The sequence below is a fragment of the Panulirus ornatus genome, chromosome 12 (genome assembly GCF_036320965.1).
Source record: "Panulirus ornatus isolate Po-2019 chromosome 12, ASM3632096v1, whole genome shotgun sequence".
NCBI lineage: Eukaryota > Metazoa > Arthropoda > Malacostraca > Decapoda > Palinuridae > Panulirus > Panulirus ornatus.
This window is the reverse complement of record NC_092235.1, coordinates 15,011,745-15,036,998: the sequence shown is the minus strand read 5'-3', so window position 1 is coordinate 15,036,998 and position 25,254 is coordinate 15,011,745. Positions and strand designations below refer to the sequence as shown.

Here is a 25,254-nt window from a genome sequence, read left to right as displayed (position 1 = left end):
ACCAGGTATTCCCATTCACCAGTCCTTTTTCTGGACATAAATCTACAAGCTCTTCACCATTTCCAGTTACAACACTGAACACCCCATGTACACCAATTATTCCTTCAACTGTCACATTACTTATCTTGGCATTCAATTCACCCATCACTATAACCCGGTCTCGTGCATCAAAACTACTAACACACTCACTCAGCTGCTCCCAAAACACTTGCCTCGCATGATCTTTCTTCTCATGCCCAGGTGCATATGCACCAATAATCACCCTTCTCTCTCCATCCACTTTCAGTTTTACCCATATCAATCTAGAGTTTACTTTCTTACACTCTATCACATACTCCCACCACTCCTGTTTCAGATGTAGTGCTACTCTTTCCCTTGCTCTTGTCCTCTCACTATCCCCTGACTTTACTCCCAAGACATTCCCAAACCACTCTTCCCCTTTACCCTTGAGCTTCGTTTCACTCAGAGCCAAAACATCCAGGTTCCTTTCCTCAAACATAGTACCTATCTCTCCTTTTTTCTCATCTTGGTTACATCCACACACATTCAGACAACCCAGTCTAAGCCTTCGAGGAGGATGAGCACTCCCCGCGTGACTCCTTCTTTTTCCCCTTTTAGAAAGTTAAATACAAGGAGGGGAGGGTTTCTGGCCCCCGCTCCCGTCCCTTTTAGTCGCCTTCTACGACACGTGAGGAATGCGTGGGAAGTATTCTTTCTCCCCTATCCCCAGGGATATATATATATATATATATATATATATATATATATATATATATATATATATATATATATATATATATATATATATATATATATGCTCCCATTTTTTAAAAGCTCTATTCATAATTAATTCCAATGAGAGAGAGAGAGAGAGAGAGAGAGAGAGAGAGAGAGAGAGGTAGGTCAGGATGGTGAGGCAGTCAGTGTTGGCCACTAACATTATATAGTCCGTCGGCTGTTTAACAGTAGAGTGCTTCTGGTGACGCGCTCTCTTGCTCAAAGGTCGGGTTATAGCGTGATTGGCCATATACAGTGTGGGGTTATGGCGTGGTTGGCCATATATAGTGTGGGGTTATGGCGTGGTTGGCCATATATAGTGTGGGGTTATGGCGTGGGTGGCTATATACAGTGTGGGGTTATGGCGTGGTTGGCCATATATAGTGTGGGGTTATGGCGTGGGTGGCTATATACAGTGTGGGATTATGGCATGGGTGGCCATATACAGTGTGGGGTTATGGCGTGGTTGGCCATATATAGTGTGGGGTTATGGCGTGGTTGGCCATATACAGTGTGGGGTTATGGCGTGGGTGGCCATATACAGTGTGGGGTTATAGCGTGATTGGCCATATACAGTGTGGGGTTATGGCGTGGTTGGCCATATATAGTGTGGGGTTATGGCGTGGTTGGCCATATACAGTGTGGGGTTATGGCGTGGTTGGCCATATATAGTGTGGGGTTATGGCGTGGTTGGCCATATACAGTGTGGGGTTATGGCGTGGGTGGCTATATACAGTGTGGGGTTATGGCGTGGTTGGCCATATATAGTGTGAGGTTATGGCGTGGGTGGCTATATACAGTGTGGGATTATGGCATGGGTGGCCATATACAGTGTGGGGTTATGGCGTGGGTGGCCATATACAGTGTCGGGTTATGGAGTGGGTGGCTATCTATATACAGTAGTGGGTTATGGCATGAGTGCTTATATATAGTGTCGGGTTATGGCGTGGTTGGCTATATACAGTAGTGAGTTATGACGCGGTTGGCTATATATAGTAGTGGGTTATGGAGCAGATGGCTATATACAGTAGTGGGTTATGGCGTGGATGGCTGTATACAGTAGCGGGTTATGGCATGGATGGCTATATACAGTAGTGGGTTATGGAGCAGATGGCTATATACAGTGTCTGGTTATGGCGTGGATTGCTATATACAATAGCGGGTTATGGCGTTGATGGCTATATACAGTAGTGGGTTATGGCATGAGTGCTTATATATAGTGTCGGGTTATGGCGTGGTTGGCTATATATACAGTAGTGAGTTATGGCGCGGTTGGCTATATACAGTAGTGGGCTATGGCGCGGGTGGCTATATATAGTAATGGGTTATGGAGCAGATGGCTATATGCAGTAGTGGGTTATGGAGCAGATGGTTATATAGAGTAGTGGGTTATGGCGCGGGTGGCTATATATAGTAATGGGTTATGGAGCAGATGGCTATATGCAGTAGTGGGTTATGGAGCAGATGGTTATATAGAGTAGTGGGTTATGGCGCGGGTGGCTATATATAGTAATGGGTTATGGAGCAGATGGCTATATGCAGTAGTGGGTTATGGAGCAGATGGTTATATAGAGTAGTGGGTTATGGCGCGGGTGGCTATATATAGTAATGGGTTATGGAGCAGATGGCTATATGCAGTAGTGGGTTATGGAGCAGATGGTTATATAGAGTAGTGGGTTATGGCGCGGGTGGCTATATACAGTAGTGGGTTGCGAAGTCCGGGAGGCTGACACCCGGTACGTGACATCTACAACATCCTCAGGCATCATCAACACCGCTGCCGGATGTATCGTGTAACGGACGTACATACCTCGCTCAAAACTTTTTCAAAACTCTAAATGTCTCCCGAAAAGGCGAGTCATCGTCTTTTTCTCTTACCATTGTAGGAAATAACAGTCAGATGACCTAAGCGAACATCAAAATGCCTTTTTATTTTGTCATAAGTACGTGTTTAGCGTTACTTTGGAAATGTCACCACGCTCATTAAATGCAACTGCTTGAACACAAGCTGTGATTTTGTTTTATTCATTTTCCTTATTTTATTGTGTACATTACACCTTCCTTGCTTAGTTTTGGAAATGATATAGTTTACGGCTTATGTGCATCAGTTGTTTGTGCTGTTTGTGACTATCTAATTGTACTGTTCGGTAAGGGAGTTGTGGCCGCGTCTCTTGAACCTTATCTGTTATCAGAGACCATCTTAACTGTGTGTATGTTGTCAGCATGAACCATGTCCTCAGTCATTCCACCTGCCTGGTCTCTTGAACCTTATCTGTTATCAGAGACCATCTTAACTATATGTATGTTGTCAGCATGAACCAGGTCCTCAGTCATTCCACCTGCCTGGTCTCTTGAACCTTATCTTTTATCAGAGACCATCTTAACTATGTGTATGTTGTCAGCATGAACCAGGTCCTCAGTCATTCCACCTGCCTGGTCTCTTGAACCTTACCTGTTATCAGAGACCATCTTAACTATGTGTATGTTGTCAGCATGAACCAGGTCCTCAGTCATTCCACCTGCCTGGTCTCTTGAACCTTACCTGTTATCAGAGACCATCTTAACTATGTGTATGTTGTCAGCAGGAACCATGTCCTCGGTCATTCCACCTGCCTGGTCTCTTGAACCTTATCTGTTATCAGAGACCATCTTAACTATGTGTATGTTGTCAGCATGAACCATGTCCTCGGTCATTCCACCTGCCTGGTCTCTTGAACCTTATCTGTTATCAGAGACCATCTTAACTATGTGTATGTTGTCAGCATGAACCAGGTCCTCAGTCATTCCACCTGCCTGGTCTCTTGAACCTTATCTTTTATCAGAGACCATCTTAACTATGTGTATGTTGCCAGCATGAACCATGTCCTCAGTCATTCCACCTGCCTGGTCTCTTGAACCTTACCTGTTATCAGAGACCATCTTAACTATGTGTATGTTGTCAGCATGACCCATGTCCTCAGTCATTCCACCTCGTTCATCCTCCATTCCTGTACATATGAAAGTTCTTCCTCACAACATTTTCGCCACAAATGTCTTGCTTCATCTCATGTTATGTTCTCTGGTTGCTCCAGACCTACACCTCTCACAAGATCTCTTTACTGTCCACGTCAGCGATCTGTCTTATAAACTTAAAAGGATGTGATCAAGTCACCCCTCACTCTTCTCTCTTCCAACTTGGGTAAAATCAAAATCTATATAGCCGTGCCCGGTAACTCAGCCGCCCTAGTTCGTAGACCATGTTTCTCGCCTTCCTCTGGACCTTCTCTCTCAGCTCTTTGTGTTTCCGGAGCCGCGATGACCAAACTTAAGAGACATGATCTAGTTTTCCTCTTAATCTGGATGTGAGTCAGCAGTTGGTCAGGAGACACTTGGTCTCCTTAACCATTTTCCTGAGGTGGAAACTCTTGTCTTACTCACACAGTCAAGCAGGAGGATAATCATATTGAGTTCCTCTATCATTAACTTGTCCTCATTACTCCACATTAACTCTGGTTAAGCTTCATCATATGTTTATCATATTTACGTAGAATTTATATATTTCCATGATTAATGATGATCATGATGATGATCAGAGGCGCTGGTGGAAGGGTACGGGGGAAGGAGGCGGCATCGATTATGCAAAACCCTTGAGCACTTAATTGATTATTCCAGTGCCATTAACGTCTTTAAGTGCCGCATGTCAATTAGTTTGAGTTTACGGTCTGATCCTCCTTAATACTGGCCCGGTTGGTCAACAAGGGATCCGACCCTGTGTCAAGAGGGGTAAGGAACACCACACCACCGTCCATGGAAATGAGAGGGTATTGACAGAACGTAGATTAAGCAGATGTAATGAACCAACTTTGTTGAATTCTGGTTTTATAATTATCTCTTTCCCTCCCTGTTTGGACGTGTGACAAAGACCCTTTGTGGTCTCTGTGTCAGCTTTCCCTCTTACCCGGTCACCAGGGGAGCTTGGCAGGCACAGCGATATGGTCTGTTGGCGCTAAAAACTATAAAGAAAATTATTACTCTCTTAAGAACTGGCGTCTTTCTGTCGATGGTCCATTTCAGGAGCACGTTTTTTTCTGTGAAAATGGTACGAATGTGCATTTCCCAGAAGAACATATCTTGCATTATTAAAGGTTGAGAGATATGTGCCTTTGCTTAACCCCTGTGGCATGGTAGTGTTCTTATGTCTCTCATTTCATCTCAGGACGGGAGGTGAGGCTCTGGGAGACGCCACCTACAGACGCCACGCCACGCCACGCCCCCTGACCATCCTGACGACGCCATCGTGCCTGCCGTACGATAACTTCCCTCGGCTGGCGGGGTGGAGTTGGCGCACGATACTGCCGTGAGGACGCAGCCGTTAGCAGCACCATGAAGAAATTAATGGTGAGTAAAATGATTACTTCCAGTCTCTGTAATGAAGAAAAATCCTACTTTCTTTTCCTAAGTGTTCGTCGATGTCCTAGTGCTCAGAGGTTGTAAGACAAGTGGAGAGAAAGTCTTTGCTTCAGTCGAGGCATCGTACAGTAGTCATAGGATTGTCGAACCTCTTTTTATTTTTATATTTTCCATCTGAGGTGGACGGGAACATATGTTTAATAGTTGGCTATATTTACTGTTCTGACGTCGTTGTTAATATGGTAACATGGTTTTCAGGTGTATTGTGAATAATTACCAATTATTGATTAAGCTGTTAGTGGTTCTACATTGGTTGTTAAACTGTTTTTTTAATTATGCTGTGGTTTTCTCATACGTTGGGGCTACCGCGTAGCGCACCCACACGGCAGGAAAAATTTAGTTAATAGACATGTGCATTGTTCCGTTATGTGCTACGTGGGAGATGGGGAAGTTGAATGATTGTGTACTGAATATCATCAGCCTACGTGTTGATGAGGCACAGAGAAGAGACAGCAGCTGGGGACATTAAAGGGGAAACTTGACAGCCACTGAAGCAGTGACGAATCTTCCCGACACCCAGGCAGGCGGTACCTCCCAGGTTGCTGGCTACCTGTGCGTCCGACACCCAGGTGGGCGGTACCTCCCAGGTTGCTGGCTACCTGTGCGTCCGACACCCAGGCGGGCGGTACCTCCCAGGTTGCTGGCTACCTGTGCGTCCGACACCCAGGTGGGCGGTACCTCCCAGGTTGCTGGCTACCTGTGCGTCCGACACCCAGGTGGGCGGTACCTCCCAGGTTGCTGGCTACCTGTGCGTCCGACACCCAGGTGGGCGGTACCTCCCAGGTTGCTGGCTACCTGTGCGTCCGACACCCAGGTGGGCGGTACCTCCCAGGTTGCTGGCTACCTGTGCGTCCGACACCCAGGTGGGCGGTGCCTCCCAGGTTGCTGGCTACCTGTGCGTCCGACACCCAGGCAGGCGGTACCTCCCAGGTTGCTGGCTACCTGTGCGTCCGACACCCAGGCAGGCGGTACCTCCCAGGTTGCTGGCTACCTGTGCGTCCGACACCCAGGTGGGCGGTACCTCCCAGGTTGCTGGCTACCTGTGCGTCCGACACCCAGGCGGGCGGTACCTCCCAGGTTGCTGGCTACCTGTGCGTCCGACACCCAGGTGGGCGGTACCTCCCAGGTTGCTGGCTACCTGTGCGTCCGACACCCAGGCAGGCGGTACCTCCCAGGTTGCTGGCTACCTGTGCGTCCGACACCCAGGTGGGCGGTACCTCCCAGGTTGCTGGCTACCTGTGCGTCCGACACCCAGGCAGGCGGTACCTCCCAGGTTGCTGGCTACCTGTGCGTCCGACACCCAGGTGGGCGGTACCTCCCAGGTTGCTGGCTACCTGTGCGTCCGACACCCAGGCAGTCGGTACCTCCCAGGTTGCTGGCTACCTGTGCGTCCGACACCCAGGCAGGCGGTACCTCCCAGGTTGCTGGCTACCTGTGCGTCCGACACCCAGGTGGGCGGTACCTCCCAGGTTGCTGGCTACCTGTGCGTCCGACACCCAGGCGGGCGGTACCTCCCAGGTTGCTGGCTACCTGTGCGTCCGACACCCAGGTGGGCGGTACCTCCCAGGTTGCTGGCTACCTGTGCGTCCGACACCCAGGTGGGCGGTACCTCCCAGGTTGCTGGCTACCTGTGCGTCCGACACCCAGGCGGGCGGTACCTCCCAGGTTGCTGGCTACCTGTGCGTCCGACACCCAGGTGGGCGGTACCTCCCAGGTTGCTGGCTACCTGTGCGTCCGACACCCAGGCGGGCGGTACCTCCCAGGTTGCTGGCTACCTGTGCGTCCGACACCCAGGCAGGCGGTACCTCCCAGGTTGCTGGCTACCTGTGCGTCCGACACCCAGGCAGGCGGTACCTCCCAGGTTGCTGGCTACCTGTGCGTCCGACACCCAGGTGGGCGGTACCTCCCAGGTTGCTGGCTACCTGTGCGTCCGACACCCAGGCGGGCGGTACCTCCCAGGTTGCTGGCTACCTGTGCGTCCGACACCCAGGTGGGCGGTACCTCCCAGGTTGCTGGCTACCTGTGCGTCCGACACCCAGGTGGGCGGTACCTCCCAGGTTGCTGGCTACCTGTGCGTCCGACACCCAGGCGGGCGGTACCTCCCAGGTTGCTGGCTACCTGTGCGTCCGACACCCAGGTGGGCGGTACCTCCCAGGTTGCTGGCTACCTGTGCGTCCGACACCCAGGTGGGCGGTACCTCCCAGGTTGCTGGCTACCTGTGCGTCCGACACCCAGGCGGGCGGTACCTCCCAGGTTGCTGGCTACCTGTGCGTCCGACACCCAGGTGGGCGGTACCTCCCAGGTTGCTGGCTACCTGTGCGTCCGACACCCAGGTGGGCGGTACCTCCCAGGTTGCTGGCTACCTGTGCGTCCGACACCCAGGCAGGCGGTACCTCCCAGGTTGCTGGCTACCTGTGCGTCCGACACCCAGGTGGGCGGTACCTCCCAGGTTGCTGGCTACCTGTGCGTCCGACACCCAGGCGGGCGGTACCTCCCAGGTTGCTGGCTACCTGTGCGTCCGACACCCAGGTGGGCGGTACCTCCCAGGTTGCTGGCTACCTGTGCGTCCGACACCCAGGTGGGCGGTACCTCCCAGGTTGCTGGCTACCTGTGCGTCCGACACCCAGGCGGGCGGTACCTCCCAGGTTGCTGGCTACCTGTGCGTCCGACACCCAGGTGGGCGGTACCTCCCAGGTTGCTGGCTACCTGTACGTCCGACACCCAGGTGGGCGGTACCTCCCAGGTTGCTGGCTACCTGTGCGTCCGACACCCAGGTGGGCGGTACCTCCCAGGTTGCTGGCTACCTGTGCGTCCGACACCCAGGCAGTCGGTACCTCCCAGGTTGCTGGCTACCTGTGCGTCCGACACCCAGGTGGGCGGTACCTCCCAGGTTGCTGGCTACCTGTGCGTCCGACACCCAGGCAGGCGGTACCTCCCAGGTTGCTGGCTACCTGTGCGTCCGACACCCAGGCAGGCGGTACCTCCCAGGTTGCTGGCTACCTGTGCGTCCGACACCCAGGCAGGCGGTACCTCCCAGGTTGCTGGCTACCTGTGCGTCCGACACCCAGGCGGGCGGTACCTCCCAGGTTGCTGGCTACCTGTGCGTCCGACACCCAGGTGGGCGGTACCTCCCAGGTTGCTGGCTACCTGTGCGTCCGACACCCAGGTGGGCGGTACCTCCCAGGTTGCTGGCTACCTGTGCGTCCGACACCCAGGTGGGCGGTACCTCCCAGGTTGCTGGCTACCTGTGCGCATGTTTATGTATGTGTGATTAGGTTTTTAATACCCTCCAACAGCCAGGATTCGAACCCAGGATCTTTAGCGTGGTATTCGGGAACGCTGGTATTATGTGTTCTATGAAAGTGTGCGTTCGTATATGCTCTATTCGTATATATATATATATATATATATATATATATATATATATATATATATATATATATATATATATTGGAAAGGATCACAATTTTGCGCGTGATCCGGTATATTCCTATGGGTCCACGGGGAAAATGAAACACTGTAAGTTTCCAAGTGCACTTTCGTGTAATAATCACATCATCAGGGGAAACACAAGAGAGAAATATAACATTCAGTTGATAAACAACGAAGAGACGTAGCTAGGACGCCATGATGATGTGATTATTACAACCCCCTTTTTGAAAGGGGTTTGAAAAAGAGGACAAATGAGAGTTGTGGTGAGAGAGTATCATTAAACTTTAGGGATAGTAAGAAAAAATGTTTTGGAAGGAGGTAAATAATGTGCGAAAGACAGGAAAACAAATGAGGACATCGGTGAAGGGAGCAGAAGGGAAAGTGATGACAGATAGTGATGCAGTGAGGAGGAAATAGAGTGAGTATATTGAAGGTTTGTTGAATGTGTTTGAAGATAGAGTGGTAGATGTAGTGTGTTTAGGTCGAGGTGGTATGTGAAGTAAAAGAGTCTGGGAGAGTGGTTTGGTGAAAAGAGAAAAGGTGGCGAAAGCCTTGCGGAAGATGAAATACGGCATGGCAGCGGGTTTGGATGGTATTGCAGTTGACTTTATTAAGAAAGGGGGTGACTGGTTGTTGACAGGTTCGTAAGGATATTCAGTGTATGTATGGATCATGGTGAAGCGCCTAAGGATTGGTGGAATGCATGTATAGGGACACCGTACAAAGGCAGAGGGGATAAAGGTCAGTGTTCAAATTACAGAGGCATAAGTTTGTTGAGTATATCTGGAAAATTATAAGGGAAAGTATTGAATGAGAGGGTGAAAGCATGTACGGAGCATGAGATTGTGAAGGAGCAGTGTGGTTTCAGAAGTTGTGAAGGATGTGTGGATCAGATGTTTGATTTGAAGAATGTGTGAAAATTACTAAGAAGGCATATAATAGGGTTGGTAGAGATGCTTTGGGGAAGGTATTAAGAGTATTTGGTGTGGGAGGCAAGCTGCTAAAAGCGGAGAACTTTATTATATCAAGGGTAAGGGGTGTGTGGGAGTAAGAAGAGAGGAGAGTGATTGGTTCCCAGTGAATGTCGGTCTACGACAGGGGTGTGTGATGTCCACATGGTTGTGTAATTAGTTTATGGATGGGGTGGTTAGGGAGGTAAATGCAAGACTTTTGGAGAGAGGGGCAAGTATGCAGTCTGTTGGGGATGAGAGGGTCTGGGAGGTGAGTCAGTTGTTTTTCGCAGATGGTACAACACTGGTGGCTGATTTGAGAGAGAAACTGCGCAAGTTGGTGACTGAGTTTGAAAGTTTGTGAAAGGAGAGAGGTGATAGTAAATGTGAATATATGTAAGGTTAACAGAGTCTTCAGGTTTAAGAGATAAGTTAGTTGGGATATAAGTTTGAATGGAGAAAAATTAGAAGTGGAGTGTTTTAGATATCTGGGAATGGACTTAACAGCAAAAGGAACCTTCGAAGTGGAATGACTCATAGGGTTGGGGAGGGGCGAAGGTCCTGGGACAAAGAGGATGTATGTGTCATAGATGAAGGGAACAAGGAGAAGCGGGAGACCAAATTGGAGGTGGAAAGATGGAGTGAAAATAATTTTGCTTGTAAAAGACTTCTTTTGCCTCTGTTTCCATCCATAGAAGGCAGATAACAGGAGACCTGACGGTCCTTGACCAGGTTATCTGCTGGAGGAGAGTACATGGGAAGGACAGATAACAGGAGACCTGATGGTCCTTGACCAGGTTATCTGCTGGAGGACAGTACATGGGAAGGACAGATAAGAGGAGACCTGATGGTCCATGACCAGGTTATCTGCTGGAGGACAGTACATGGGAAGGACAGATAACTGGAGACCTGATGGTCCTTGACCAGGTTATCTGCTGGATGACAGTAAATGGGAAGGACAGATAACAGGAGACCTGATGGTCCATGACCAGGTTATCTGCTGGAGGACAGTACATGGGGAGGACAGATAACAGGAGACCTGATGGTCCATGACCAGGTTATCTGCTGGAGGACAGTACATGGGAAGGACAGATAATAGACCTGATGGTCCATGACCAGGTTATCTGCTGGAGGACAGATAACAGGAGACCTGATGGTCCTTGACCAGATTATCTGCTGGAGGACAGTTCATGGGAAGGACAGATAACAGGAGACCTGATGGTCCATGACCAGGTTATCTGCTGGAGGAGAGTGCATGGGAAGGACAGACAACAGGAGACCTGATGGTCCATGACCAGGTTATCTGCTGGAGGACAGCACATGGGAAGGACAGATAACAGGAGACCTGATGGTCCTTGACCAGGTTATCTGCTGGAGGACAGCACATGGGGAGGACAGATAACAGGAGACCTGATGGTCCATGACCAGGTTATCTGCTGGAGGACAGTACATGGGAAGGACAGATAACAGGAGACCTGATGGTCCATGACCAGATTATCTTGTGGAGGACAGCACATGGGAAGGACAGATAACAGACCTGATGGTCCATAACCAGGTTATCTGCTGGAGGACAGCACATGGGAAGGACAGATAACAGGAGACCTGATGGTCCATGACCAGGTTATCTTCTGGAGGACAGCACATGGGAAGGACAGATAACAGGAGACCTGATGGTCCATGACCAGGTTATCTGCTGGAGGACAGTACATGGGAAGGACAGATAAGAGGGGACCTGATGGTCCATGACCAGGTTATCTGCTGGAGGACAATACATGGGAAGGACAAATAACAGGAGACCTGATGGTCTATGACCAGGCTGTCTGCTGGAGGACAGCACATGGGAAGGACAGATAACAGGAGACCTGATAGTCTATGACCAGGTTATCTACTGGAGGACAGTACATGGGAAGGACAGATAACAAGACCTGATGGTCCATGACCAGGTTATCTGCTGAAGGACAATACATGGGAAGGACAGATAACAGGAGACCTGATGGTCCATGACCAGGTTATCTAGTGGAGGACAGTACATGGGAAGGACAGATAACAGACCTGATGGTCCATGACCAGGTTATCTGCTGGAGGACAATACATGGGAAGGACAGATAACAGGAGACCTGATGGTCTATGACCAGGCTGTCTGCTGGAGGACAGCACATGGGAGGGACAGATAACAGGAGACCTGATGGTCCATGACCAGGTTATCTGCTGGAGGACAGTACATGGGAAGGACAGATAGCAGGAGACCTGATGGTCCATGACCAGGTTATCTGCTGGAGGACGGTACATGGGAAGGACGGATAACAGGAGACCTGATGGTCCATGACCAGGTTGTCTGCTGGAGGACAGTACATGGGAAGGACAGATAACAGGAGACCTGATAGTCCAAGACGAGGTTATCTGCTGGAGGACAGTACATGGGAAGGACAGATAACAGGAGACCTGATGGTCCATGACCAGATTGTCTGCTGGAGGAGAGTACATGGGAAGGACAGATAAGAGGAGACCTGATGGTCCATGACCAGGTAATCTGCTGGAAGACAGTACATGGGAAGGACAGATAACAGAAGACCTGATGGTCCATGACCAGGTTATCTGCTGGAGGACAGTACATGGGAAGGACAGATAACAGGAGACCTGATGGTCCATGACTAGGTTATCTGCTGGAGGACAGTACATGGGAAGGACAGATAACAGAAGACCTGATGGTCCATGACCAGATTGTCTGCTGGAGGACAGCACATGGGAGGGACAGATAACAGGAGACCTGATGGTCCATGACCAGGTTATCTGCTGGAGGACAGTACATGGGAAGGACAGATAACAGGAGACCTGATGGTCCATGACTAGGTTATCTGCTGGAGGACAGTACATGGGAAGGACAGATAACAGAAGACCTGATGGTCCATGACCATGTTATCTGCTGGAGGACAGTACATGGGTGGAGTGGTAGGGTCCAGACGCTCATTTATCTCTGCAGAAAGTTGAAGAATAATTGACCACTGATCCAGGAGGCTGATGGTGATCAGCGATAATAGTGGAGACTGGATTCCGGGCGGGCCGGGCTGAGCTGACGCTGCGGTAAGTGGCCGGGTAACCTGTCATCCATGACCAGGCGGCAGGTGGTATGTACCTGGGCTGCCTCGCATGGTTTCTGGGTGTGGCTTGCCCTGTGCTACGTGCAGCAGCACGGGATCTGGTGGCCTTGGTATGTATAGTTGTGGGAGTATCTTACCATCTGGACCACGGAGAGCTGCACAATACCTGGTATGTATAGTTGTGGATATAACTTGCCTGGCACTACGTACAGTAGTAGGGAGACTTGGTCAACTTGTCTGGTTCCTTTCGTCCGTGTACATTGCATTTCTGGTTAATCCCTGTTTGTTTCTCGCCTCTCAAGGATCTCTCTGGTGGATTCTAATGCCCCTTTTTCCAGGCGTGTAACAGTTATTATTAATGGCTTAAACAGAACTGGTCGGGGATGTTGGTAAACAGAAGTGGTCAGGGATGCTGGTAAACAGAAGTGGTCAGGGATGCTGGTAAACAGAAGTGGTCAGGGATGCTGGTAAACAGAAGTGGTCAGGGATGCTGGTAAACAGAAGTGGTCAGGGATGCTGGTAAACAGAAGTGGTCAGGGATGCTGGTAAACAGAAGTGGTCAGGGATGCTGGTAAACAGAAGTGGTCAGGGATGCTGGTAAACAGAAGTGGTCAGGGATGCTGGTAAACAGAACTGATCAGGGATGCTGGTAAACAGAAGTGGTCAGGGATGCTGGTAAACAGAAGTGGTCAGGGATGCTGGTAAACAGAACTGATCAGGGATGCTGGTAAACAGAAGTGGTCAGGGATGCTGGTAAACAGAACTGATCAGGGATGCTGGTAAACAGAAGTGGTCAGGGATGCAGGTAAACAGAACTGATCAGGGATGCTGGTAAACAGAAGTGGTCAGGGATGCTGGTAAACAGAAGTGGTCAGGGATGCTGGTAAACAGAAGTGGTCAGGGATGCTGGTAAACAGAAGTGGTCAGGGATGCTGGTAAACAGAAGTGGTCAGGGATGCTGGTAAACAGAAGTGGTCAGGGATGCTGGTAAATTGTCCAGTGTTTGGAATGGTAACGCCAGATGACCGTGGAAGGCGAGTGTTTAGGATCTGGAACTAACTGGTCTACATGTTGTATGTTTATCTGGTGTTAGGCTGTTGTACGTCGAGGATGTTAACGAAAATGGGTAAGTCATCTATACCCATTCTCTAATTGGATATAAAGAAAATTTTTAGGAGGTTATATGATGTTTGGCGGACTTTATATCTGGACGAGGATTCGTCTCTAGCGGCCATTGTAATTTACTTTGAAAATCTGCTGAGGAAGTAATGATGGGGGATTATACAACAATAGTTCACTGAGTTGATGAGGGACCTTACTTGTATCTCCTGCATGTAGTAACACTGAAGATGACGAGGATATATGTAAGATATTTATCACACATACACAGTAACGAAAAGCATTCCTGAACAGGTTTAAGAACCCATCGCCTCTCTCTACTGTGAGGGCAAAAGCTAAGGAAGGGGTAGCACTGATACTCGGAGTTGTGGGAATGTGTGAAAGAGTGTAGGGAAATCAGCTCCAGACAGGTGGGTAAAAATAAAAGTGGGTTGCGAGAGATAGGTGATTAATGGTGCATATGCACCTGGCCATGAGAAGAAAAATCATGAGAGGCAAGTGTTTTGAGAGCAGCTGAGTGAGTGTGTCAACACTTTTGATGCACGAGACCGGATTATAGTGATGGGTGATTTAAATGCGAGAGTGAGTAATGTGGCAGTTGAGGGTATAATTGGTGGCATTAGGTGATAAGAAAGAAGTAAGATGGTCAGTGGACATACTAGTTTATAGGCTTCTGCATAAGAGACTCGTGAATGTGAACGTGCAGATTAGCGGCTGGTGGGATGTGTGATCATTACCTTGGGGAGGCGAGGGTAAAGATTGCTAAGGTTTTAGGAAAAGAGGAAAGATCATGTGTCAGAAGAAAGTGATGAGAGTACGTGAGCTTGGAAAAGAATATTTGGGTGAAGAAATACCAGGAGAGATTGATTGTGGAATGGCAGAAGGTGAGCGCTGACGAAGCAAGGTGAGTGGGTGAGGAATGGAAGTAGTGCTGGCATGTACGGGAGAAGTGTGTGCCACATGGAAGGTTACTGTACATGAGCATATGCGGAGGAGGATGGATGTGCTGGAAATAAAATATTTGAGGACATATATGTGGTGTGAGGTGGGTTGATCGAGTTAGTTGTGAAGGGCAAGAATGATGTATGTTTGGAAGGAGAGCGTGGCTGGAAGTGTTTCAGAGGGTGTGCTGATTTGGTGTGGACTATAGAGAGGATGAGTGAGGAAAGGTTGACAAAGGATTTATGAGCAGAGGGGAGGGGACAAGAACGGGGAGACGAAACTGGAGATGGAAGGCAAGAGCGAAAAATATTTTCAGTGATCGGGGCTGAAACTGCCAGAGTCAAAGACGCTCGCGGATAGAATGAATTGTTGTACCGGATAGAATGAATTGTTGTATACGTTGTACCGGGGTCGACGTGCTGTCAATAGACTGAACCAGGGCATGTGAAGCGTCCCCGGTAAACCGTGGAAAGGTCTGTGGAACCTGGATGTGGAAAGGGAGCTGTGGTTTCGGTTTCGGTGCATTACACATGGCAGCGAGAGAATGGATGTACGCGGATGTGGCTTTTCCTTCGTTTTGTCTTGGCGCTACTTCGCAAACGTGGGAAATGGCGAACAGATTTGAAATGATGACAACAGTAATAATGATGATAATGATAATTGAGTCTTCATGAAGTCAGGTAAAGGATGTTTGAGCGTTCGAAGAGAGTTTGATGAGGATGTTTGAGATGGTGGGGATGTGTTGGGGAGATCGAGGCTTGTGGCGTAGGGTCTGGGGAATGGAAGTAGACAGTCACATGTCCTAGGACGGTCACGGGAGGGCGTCATGGCCATGAGAAGCGAGGTGATGAAGAGGCATGCGGGAAGGCCAGGTGACCAGTGGACCTGAGGCTGGCGAAGTTATCTGCTGGAGGTCGGAAATATTATCCTAGGATTCTAATGTGTATAGATGGAGAACAACTTAATAAAGCAGGAGGCTCCTCCCCACCCACCACTATAGATGGAAAACACCTAATTAAGCATGAGGCTTCCCCCTCCCCCACCAACCACTATAGGATTGAGACAGGACTTAGTAAAGCAGGAGGGCTCCTTCCACCCACCAATATAGATGGAGAGGGGCAGTAAAGCAGAGGCTCCTCTCCCACCCACCACTATAGATGGAGACAGTAAAGCAGAAGGCTCCTCCCCACTCCACCACTATAGATGGAGACAGGATAGTAGCAGAAGGCTCCTTCCCCACCCACCACTATAGATCGGAGACAGTAAAGCAGAAGGCTCCTTCCCACCCACCACTAGAGATGGAGACAGTTAAAGCAGAAGGCTTCCTTCCCACCCACCACTATAGATGGAGACAGGTAGTAAGCAGAAGGCTCCTTCCACCCACCACTATAGATGGAGACAGTAAAGCAGAAGGCTCCTTCCACCCACCACTATAGATGGAGACAGTAGTAAGCAGAGGCTCCATCCCACCCACCACTATAGATGGAGACAGTAAAGCAGAAGGCGTCCTTCCACCCACTCACTATAGATGGGACAGTAAAGCAGAAGGCTCCTTCCACCCACTCACCTATAGATGGAGGACAGTAAAGCAGAAGGCTCCTTCCCACCCACCACTATAGATGGAGACAGAGAGTAAAGCAGAAGGCTCCTTCCCACCCACCACTATAGATGGAGACAGGTAGTAAGCAGAAGGCTCCTTCCCCTCCCACCACTATAGATGGAGACAGAGGAGTAAAGCAGAAGGCTCCTCCCCACCCACCACTATAGATGGAGACAGAGGAGTAAAGCAGAAGGCTCCTCCCCACCCACCACTATAGATGGAGACAGAGGAGTAAAGCAGAAGGCTCCTCCCACCCACCACTATAGATGGAGACAGAGGAGTAAAGCAGAAGGCTCCTCCCCACCCACCACTATAGATGGAGACAGATAATAAAGCAGAAGGCTCCTCCCACCCACCACTATAGATGGAGACAGTAAAGCAGAAGGCTCCTCCCCACCCACCACTATAGATGGAGACAGTAAAGCAGAAGGCTCCTCCCCACCCACCACTATAGATGGAGACAGGGGAGTAAAGCAGAAGGCTCCTCCCACCCACCACTATAGATGGAGACTATAATAAAGCAGAAGGCTCCTCCCACCCACCACTATAGATGGAGACAGGATAGTAAAGCAGAAGGCTCCTTCCCACCCACCACTATAGATGGAGACAGGATAGTAAAGCAGAAGGCTCCTCCCCACCCACCACTATAGATGGAGACAGAGGAGTAAAGCAGAAGGCTCCTCCCCACCCACCACTATAGATGGAGACAGAGGAGTAAAGCAGAAGGCTCCTCCCCACCCACCACTATAGATGGAGACAGTAAAGCAGAAGGCTCCTTCCCACCCACCACTATAGATGGAGACAGGATAGTAAAGCAGAAGGCTCCTTCCCACCCACCACTATAGATGGAGACAGATAGTAAAGCAGAAGGCTCCTTCCCACCCACCACTATAGATGGAGACAGGATAGTAAAGCAGAAGGCTCCTTCCCACCCACCACTATAGATGGAGACAGGATAGTAAAGCAGAAGGCTCCTCCCCACCCACCACTATAGATGGAGACAGTAAAGCAGAAGGCTCCTCCCCACCCACCACTATAGATGGAGACAGTAAAGCAGAAGGCTCCTTCCCACCCACCACTATAGATGGAGACAGTAAAGCAGAAGGCTCCTTCCCACCCACCACTATAGATGGAGACAGGATAGTAAAGCAGAAGGCTCCTCCCATCCACCACTATAGATGGAGACAGCATAGTAAAGCAGAAGGCTCCTTCCCACCCACCACTATAGATGGAGACAGGATAGTAAAGCAGAAGGCTCCTTCCCACCCACCACTATAGATGGAGACAGGATAGTAAAGCAGAAGGCTCCTCCCCACCCACCACTATAGATGGAGACAGGATAGTAAAGCAGAAGGCTCCTCCCCACCCACCACTATAGATGGAGACAGGATAGTAAAGCAGAAGGCTCCTCCCCATCCACCACTATAGATGGAGACAGCATAGTAAAGCAGAAGGCTCCTTCCCACCCACCACTATAGATGGAGACAGGATAGTAAAGCAGAAGGCTCCTTCCCACCCACCACTATAGATGGAGACAGGATAGTAAAGCAGAAGGCTCCTCCCCACCCACCACTATAGATGGAGACAGGATAGTAAAGCAGAAGGCTCCTTCCCACCCACCACTATAGATGGAGACAGGATAGTAAAGCAGAAGGCTCCTCCCCACCCACCACTATAGATGGAGACAAGATAGTGTAGCAAAAGGCTTCTTCGCCCCCCCCCCCCCCCCAACACACACACACACACACACACACACACACACACACACACACACACACACACACACACACACACACACCACTCTCTCCGGCTCATCAACCGCCAGAGAAATATCTATAAAGGAAAGTCATTTACCATAGACAAGATATACTGACGAGGAAGTTTATTTAGGAAAGTACTCTATGTATAATTGTGAAGTTGTAATTATACCAGTCGGGACTGGTAGATGATAAAGGTTTTCTTAAATATTGAGTGAATGTGGAAACATTTATCGTTTATTTTGACTGTAGATGTAGATAGTAATATATTTAACCTTTTCCTTATTCTTTTATATTTGTTAATAGTCTTTTGTTTTAGATTTTTCTTATCCTTCACTTATCATGTGGTGTTGGTACATAGAGCGAAGCCCATATCCTGCCCATATGTCTGACTCCTTATGCACGGCGGTACGACCCTTGAGCACGACGGTGCTGCTCTTGAACACGACGTTACGACCCTTGAACATGACGGTACAACCCTTGAGCACGACGATGCTGCTCTTGAACACGACGTTACGATCCTTGAACATGACGGTACAACCCTTGAGCACGACGATGCTACTCTTGAAAACGACGTTACGACCCTTGAACATGACGGTACAACCCTTGAACACGACGATGCTACTCTTGAAAACGACGTTACGACCCTTGAACATGACGGTACAACCCTTGAGCACGACGATGCTGCTCTTGAACACGACGTTACGACCCTTGAACACGGCGGTACAACCCTTGAGTACGACGTTACGACCCTTGAACACGACGTTACGACACTTGGACACAATGTTACGATCCTTGAATCTGACTTTACAACCCTTGAACACGGCGGTACAACCCTTGAGCACGACGGTGCTGCGCTTGAACACGACGTTACGACCCTTGAACACGACGGTACAACCCTTGAACACGATGGTACAACCCTTGAGCACTGCGGTGCTGCTCTTGAACACGACGTTACGACCCTTAAGCACGACGGTACAGCCCTTGAGCACGACGGTGCTGCTCTTGAACACGACGGTACCACCTTTGAGCACGACGGTACTGCTCTTGAACACGACGTTACGACCCTTGAGCACAACGGTGCTGCTCTTGAACACGACGGTACGACCTTTGAACACGACGGTACAACCCTTGAACACGACGTTACGACCCTTGAACACGACGTTACGACCCTTGAGCTCGACGGTGCTGCTCTTGAACACGACGGTACGACCCGTGAGCACGAAGGTGCTGCTCTTGAGCACGACGGTACGACCCTTGAACACGGCGGTGTTGCTCTTGAACACGACGGTACGACCCTTGAGCACGACGGTACTGCTCTTGAACACGACGGTGCTGCTCTTGAACACGACGGTACGACCCTTGAACACGACGGTACGACCCTTGAACACGACGTTACGACCCTTGAACACGACGTTACGACCCTTGAGCTCGACGTTGCTGCTCTTGAACACGACGGTACGACCCTTGAACACGACGGTACAACCCTTGAACACAACGTTACGACCCTTGAGCACGACGGTGCTGCTCTTGAACACGAAGGTACGACCCTTGAGCACGACGATGCTGCTCTTGAACACAACGGTACGACCCTTGAACACGGCGGTGCTGCTCTTGAACACGGCGGTACGACCCTTGAACACGGCGGTGCTGCTCTTGAACACGACGTTACAACCCTTGAGCACAACGGTGCTGCTCTTGAACACGACGGTACGACCCTTGAACACGACGGTACAACCCTTGAACACGACGTTACGACCCTTGAACACGACGTTACGACCCTTGAGCTCGACGGTGTTGCTCTTGAACACGACGGTACGACCCTTGAACACGACGGTACAACCCTTGAACACGACGTTACGACCCTTGAGCACGACGGTGCTGCTCTTGAACACGACGGTACGACCCTTGAACACGACGGTACAACCCTTGAACACGACGTTACGACCCTTGAACACGGCGGTGCTGCTCTTGAACACGGCGGTACGACCCTTGAACACGGCGGTGCTGCTCTTGAACACGACGGTACGACCCTTGAACACGACGTTACGACCCTTGAGCTCGACGGTGCTGCTCTTGAACACGACGGTACGACCCTTGAACACGACGGTACAGCCCTTGAACACTACGTTACGACCCATGAACACGGCGGTGCTGCTCTTGAACACGACGGTACGACCCCAGTGACTGGGGTCAAGTGTACACACCTACCCCCACACCCCCCTCCCCCCCAGTGACTGGGGTCAAGTGTACACACACCCCCCTCCCCCCTCCACACACCCCCTCCCCCACCACACACCCCCTCCCCCCACCACACACCCCCTCCCCCTCCACCACATCCCCTCCCCCCCACCACACCCCCCTCCCCCCACCACAGTATTCAGCCCCGGTCCTCCTGGTTGTGGTGGGGGGGGGATGGAGGGGAGAGAAGGGGGGTGTAATCCTTCATTCATCACCACCTCGCCCGACACTTCATTCATCCCGCATTGGACGAAGAGAATGAAGTTTGCCCCCCCCTTCCCCCCACACCACCCCACACCACCCCTCTGCTGAAGTGGCCATTACATGATGGATGTGTTGAGGAGGAAGGGGAAGGGGGGTGAGGGGAAGTATTTTGGCGGATGTCAATGACCAGATTAGATTCACACATCTGCAGGATTGCAAAGTATTGCAGCACAGTCACGCATCTCTCGCTCGCCTCATTGAACCACAAGATGACGTCTCCAGGAGCCAGGCGTGAGGTTGTGTGTGTGTGCTCGACGCCCGCACGTAACGTCACTCTCTCTCTCTCTCTCTCTCTCTCTCTCTCTCTCTCTCTCTCTCTCTCTCTCTCTCATATGTTTATGACGTAGCCGGGTGGGGCAAGGGAGTGGAAAATGTGGTATGGGATGATGTTTGATATGAGGTCGATGTGTGTGAGTATGTTGGGGTACAACATGAGGTCGATGTGTGAGAGTATGTTGGGGTACAACATGAGGTCGATGTGTGAGAGTATGTTGGGGTACAACATGAGGTCGATGTGTGAGAGTATGTTGGGGTACAACATGAGGTCGATGTGTGAGAGTATGTTGGGGTACAACATGAGGTCGATGTGTGAGAGTATGTTGGGGTACAACATGAGGTCGATGTGTGAGAGTATGTTGGGGTACAACATGAGGTCGATGTGTGAGAGTATGTTGGGGTACAACATGAGGTCGATGTGTGAGAGTATGTTGGGGTACAACATGAGGTCGATGTGTGAGAGTATGTTGGGGTACAACATGAGGTCGATGTGTGAGAGTATGTTGGGTTACAACATGAGGTCGATGTGTGAGAGTATGTTGGGTTACAACATGAGGTCGATGTGTGAGAGTATGTTGGGTTACAACATGAGGTCGATGTGTGAGAGTATGTTGGGGTACAACATGAGGTCGATGTGTGAGAGTATGTTGGGGTACAACATGAGGTCGATGTGTGAGAGTATGTTGGGTTACAACATGAGGTCGATGTGTGAGAGTATGTTGGGGTACAACATGAGGTCGATGTGTGAGAGTATGTTGGGGTACAACATGAGGTCGATGTGTGAGAGTATGTTGGGGTACAACATGAGGTCGATGTGTGAGAGTATGTTGGGGTACAACATGAGGTCGATGTGTGAGAGTATGTTGGGTTACAACACAGGACGATTCCTGTGTGTCTGTAATGCAACATCATGTGGCTTCCTGCCCGAGGACTGGCTCCATGTTGCAGTGCAATGATCTGGTCTCGTATACCCACATAGTTAGCAGGATGGTTTACAATCATCGTTAGCTGGATGGTTTACACTCATCGTTAGCAGGATGGTTTACACTCATCGTTAGCAGGATGGTTTACAATCATCGTTAGCAGGATGGTATACAATCATCGTTAGCAGGATGGTATACAATCATCGTTAGCAGGATGGTTTACACTCATCGTTAGCAGGATGGTATACAATCATCGTTAGCAGGATGGTATACAATCATCGTTAGCAGGATGGTATACAATCATCGTTAGCAGGATGGTATACAATCATCGTTAGCAGGATGGCTTACAATCATCGTTAGCAGGATGGTATACAATCATCGTTAGCAGGATGGTATACAATCATCGTTAGCAGGATGGTATACAATCATCGTTAGCAGGATGGTATACAATCATCGTTAGCAGGATGGTATACAATCATCGTCAGCAGGATGGTATACAATCATCGTTAGCAGGATGGTTTACAATGATCGTCAGCAGGATGGTTTACAATCATCGTTAGCAGGATGGTATACAATCATCGTTAGCAGGATGGTTTACAATCATCGTTAGCAGGATGGTATACAATCATCGTTAGCAGGATGGTATACAATCATCGTTAGCAGGATGGTTTACACTCATCGTCAGCAGGATGGTTTGCAATCATCGTCAGCATGATGGTTTACACTCATCGTTAGCAGGATGGTTTACAATCATCGTCAGCAGGATGGTTTACACTCATCGTCAGCAGGATGGTTTGCAATCATCGTCAGCAGGATGGTTTACAATCATCGTCAGCAGGATGGTTTACAATCATCGTCAGCAGGATGGTATACAATCATCGTTAGCAGGATGGTTTACAATCATCGTTAGCAGGATGGTTTACACTCATCGTCAGCAGGATGGTTTGCAATCATCGTCAGCAGGATGGTTTACACTCATCGTTAGCAGGATGGTTTGCAATCATCGTCAGCAGGATGGTTTACAATCATCGTCAGCAGGATGGTTTACACTCATCGTTAGCAGGATGGTATACAATCATCGTTAGCAGGATGGTTTACAATCATCGTTAGCAGGATGGTATACAATCATCGTTAGCAGGATGGTTTACAATCATCGTCAGCAGGATGGTATACAATCATCGTTAGCAGGATGGTATACAATCATCGTTAGCAGGATGGTATACAATCATCGTTAGCAGGATGGTTTACACTCATCGTTAGCAGGATGGTATACAATCATCGTTAGCAGGATGGTATACAATCATCGTTAGCAGGATGGTTTACAATCATCGTCAGCAGGATGGTATACAATCATCGTTAGCAGGATGGTTTACACTCATCGTTAGCAGGATGGTTTACAATCATCGTTAGCAGGATGGTATACAATCATCGTTAGCAGGATGGTTTACAATCATCGTCAGCAGGATGGTATACAATCATCGTCAGCAGGATGGTATACAATCATCGTTAGCAGGATGGTTTACAATCATCGTTAGCAGGATGGTTTACAATCATCGTTAGCAGGATAGTTTACAATCATCGTCAGCAGGATGGTTTACACTCATCGTTAGCAGGATGGTTTACAATCATCGTTAGCAGGATGGTTTACAATCATCGTTAGCAGGTGTGGTTTACAATCATTGTTAGCAGGATAGTTTACAATCATCGTTAGTATGATGGTTTACAATCATCGTTAGCAGGATGGTTTACAATCATCGTTAGTATGATGGTTTACAATCATATATCTTTTTCATCTAGATTTACATATCTATTGAAGGCTCTTACGTTCTAGGTGTTGCCATATTTACAGATGGTATAGCAATAGACCCGAGACATGGGTGATTATTTAACCTTTTTTTTTTTTTTTTTGTAAAAGTTGAACATTCTGGTGTGTCCAAGTATTATCTGTATTCCTGTAATTTTGTAATGGCTCATTGTTGAATCCTGTATGGATGAAGAGCTCTTCACCAGCCTCTGTAATTCTGATGTTTTCTGTAATAATATGAAGAAGATCTTGTCTAGTCCTGTATTTGTTTCAAACACTCTGTTTTCTATTTTTGGTAGACTTTCCTGCGTCGTCTTACATTTTATGTAAGATTGTGTTGCTAAAGTTTACGATCATTATTTTATAATTATTTATTTATAATGACCGCCAAGACTGGGGAAGTCTTGGTGTAACCCAAGAGCTTCCTCAACTCCCCTGCAGCCCAGGCCAGCGCTGCTTCCAGTAGCAGGGAAAGGTATAACATTATAACATCATATATTATGTTATATTATGACAACTTTGTATCGTAATAGAATAACATACAACATTGGTATTACGTCTGTAACTGTAGTTATTCTGTTTACTGTGTAAGAGTTTTGTAACCTCACATTTTATTAAACTCTGTCCAAAACCCAGAAATGATATGAAAAAGTACTGAAATGGAAAGCAAAGTAGACGGGAGTGTAGATACAGCAGTATGTGTTTACTGTAAGAAATAGTAGTAGTAGATGTTTATGATGTGCCAGAGTGAGGGTTGGGTGTCGGCCTGCCAGATAATGTCTTGATGATTTGCCATGTGTGACAAGAAATTCCTGTGGATTAAATTGTGTATAATGACGTCACTGAACTCACTTGACTAGGAAGAGTTCTGTAGACACAGCCTTCTGTACGACAAGCTAAGATTAACCATGAGATTGGCCAAGTTAACACAGATGGTACGAAAGAAACTGCAGTCGACCATCTCTGGCGAGATACACTCTGGTTTGAACATAGGAAACGGTACGAAAAATGTGGTTCCGTTTCAGTGTGGGTTGATGGAGGGAGGTGTAGCGTCAGTGCACAGGGAACACAACCACGTCTGGGTGGTTGTGTGGCCTTGTATTCCAGGTACAGAATATGAAGGGAAGGTTTGATGTCGGTCGCTGGATGAGCCAAGGAAGCTGTTGTGGAACATGGTCCCTCCATCACCCATGCTGAAGTGGTCAGTCTGTGTGTGTGTGTGTCTGTGTGTCTGTGTGTGTGAAGGGAATGTGGGGAATGGTTGGGTAAGCCAAGGCCATCTTGGATGTACTTACCGGCCCACAACAGAGGATGAAAATGGGAAATAAGCTAGGGAGAAAGCAGAGGAAAAGGCAGAGAAAGATGAAGCAGGGGAAGAGGTGGTCTGAAACGGAAGGATTTGGCTACAGAAAAATAAATCAGTTATGAAAGATAAAGATGAAAAAAAGATACTTGAGAGGGTAAACAGCTGTGAAAATAAGAAAAAAAACAATCTTGCAAAAACAAATTTTGATTAAAAGATTTTGCAAGCCAACATGTGTTGCTGTGTGTTTAATGTGGATTCCTCGTGTGATTTTCAAATCGAAAAATTACTGAATTAAAGAAAAACGGGAAGGAATGTG

At 48.8% G+C, this 25,254-nt stretch overlaps 1 protein-coding gene across 14 annotated transcripts in view; it reads left to right on the top strand.

Annotated features, from left to right (window-relative positions):
- Positions 1-25,254, top strand: part of LOC139751795 (uncharacterized) — a 1,071,207-nt gene that overhangs the window by 1,023,477 nt on the left and 22,476 nt on the right. For all 14 annotated transcript variants that reach the window (XM_071667340.1, XM_071667334.1, XM_071667342.1 and 11 more), the window contains one exon: positions 4,973-5,154. In XM_071667340.1, the coding sequence (XP_071523441.1) occupies positions 5,140-5,154 (15 nt within the window). In that variant the 5' untranslated portion in view covers positions 4,973-5,139. The remainder of the gene's footprint in view (positions 1-4,972; positions 5,155-25,254) is intronic.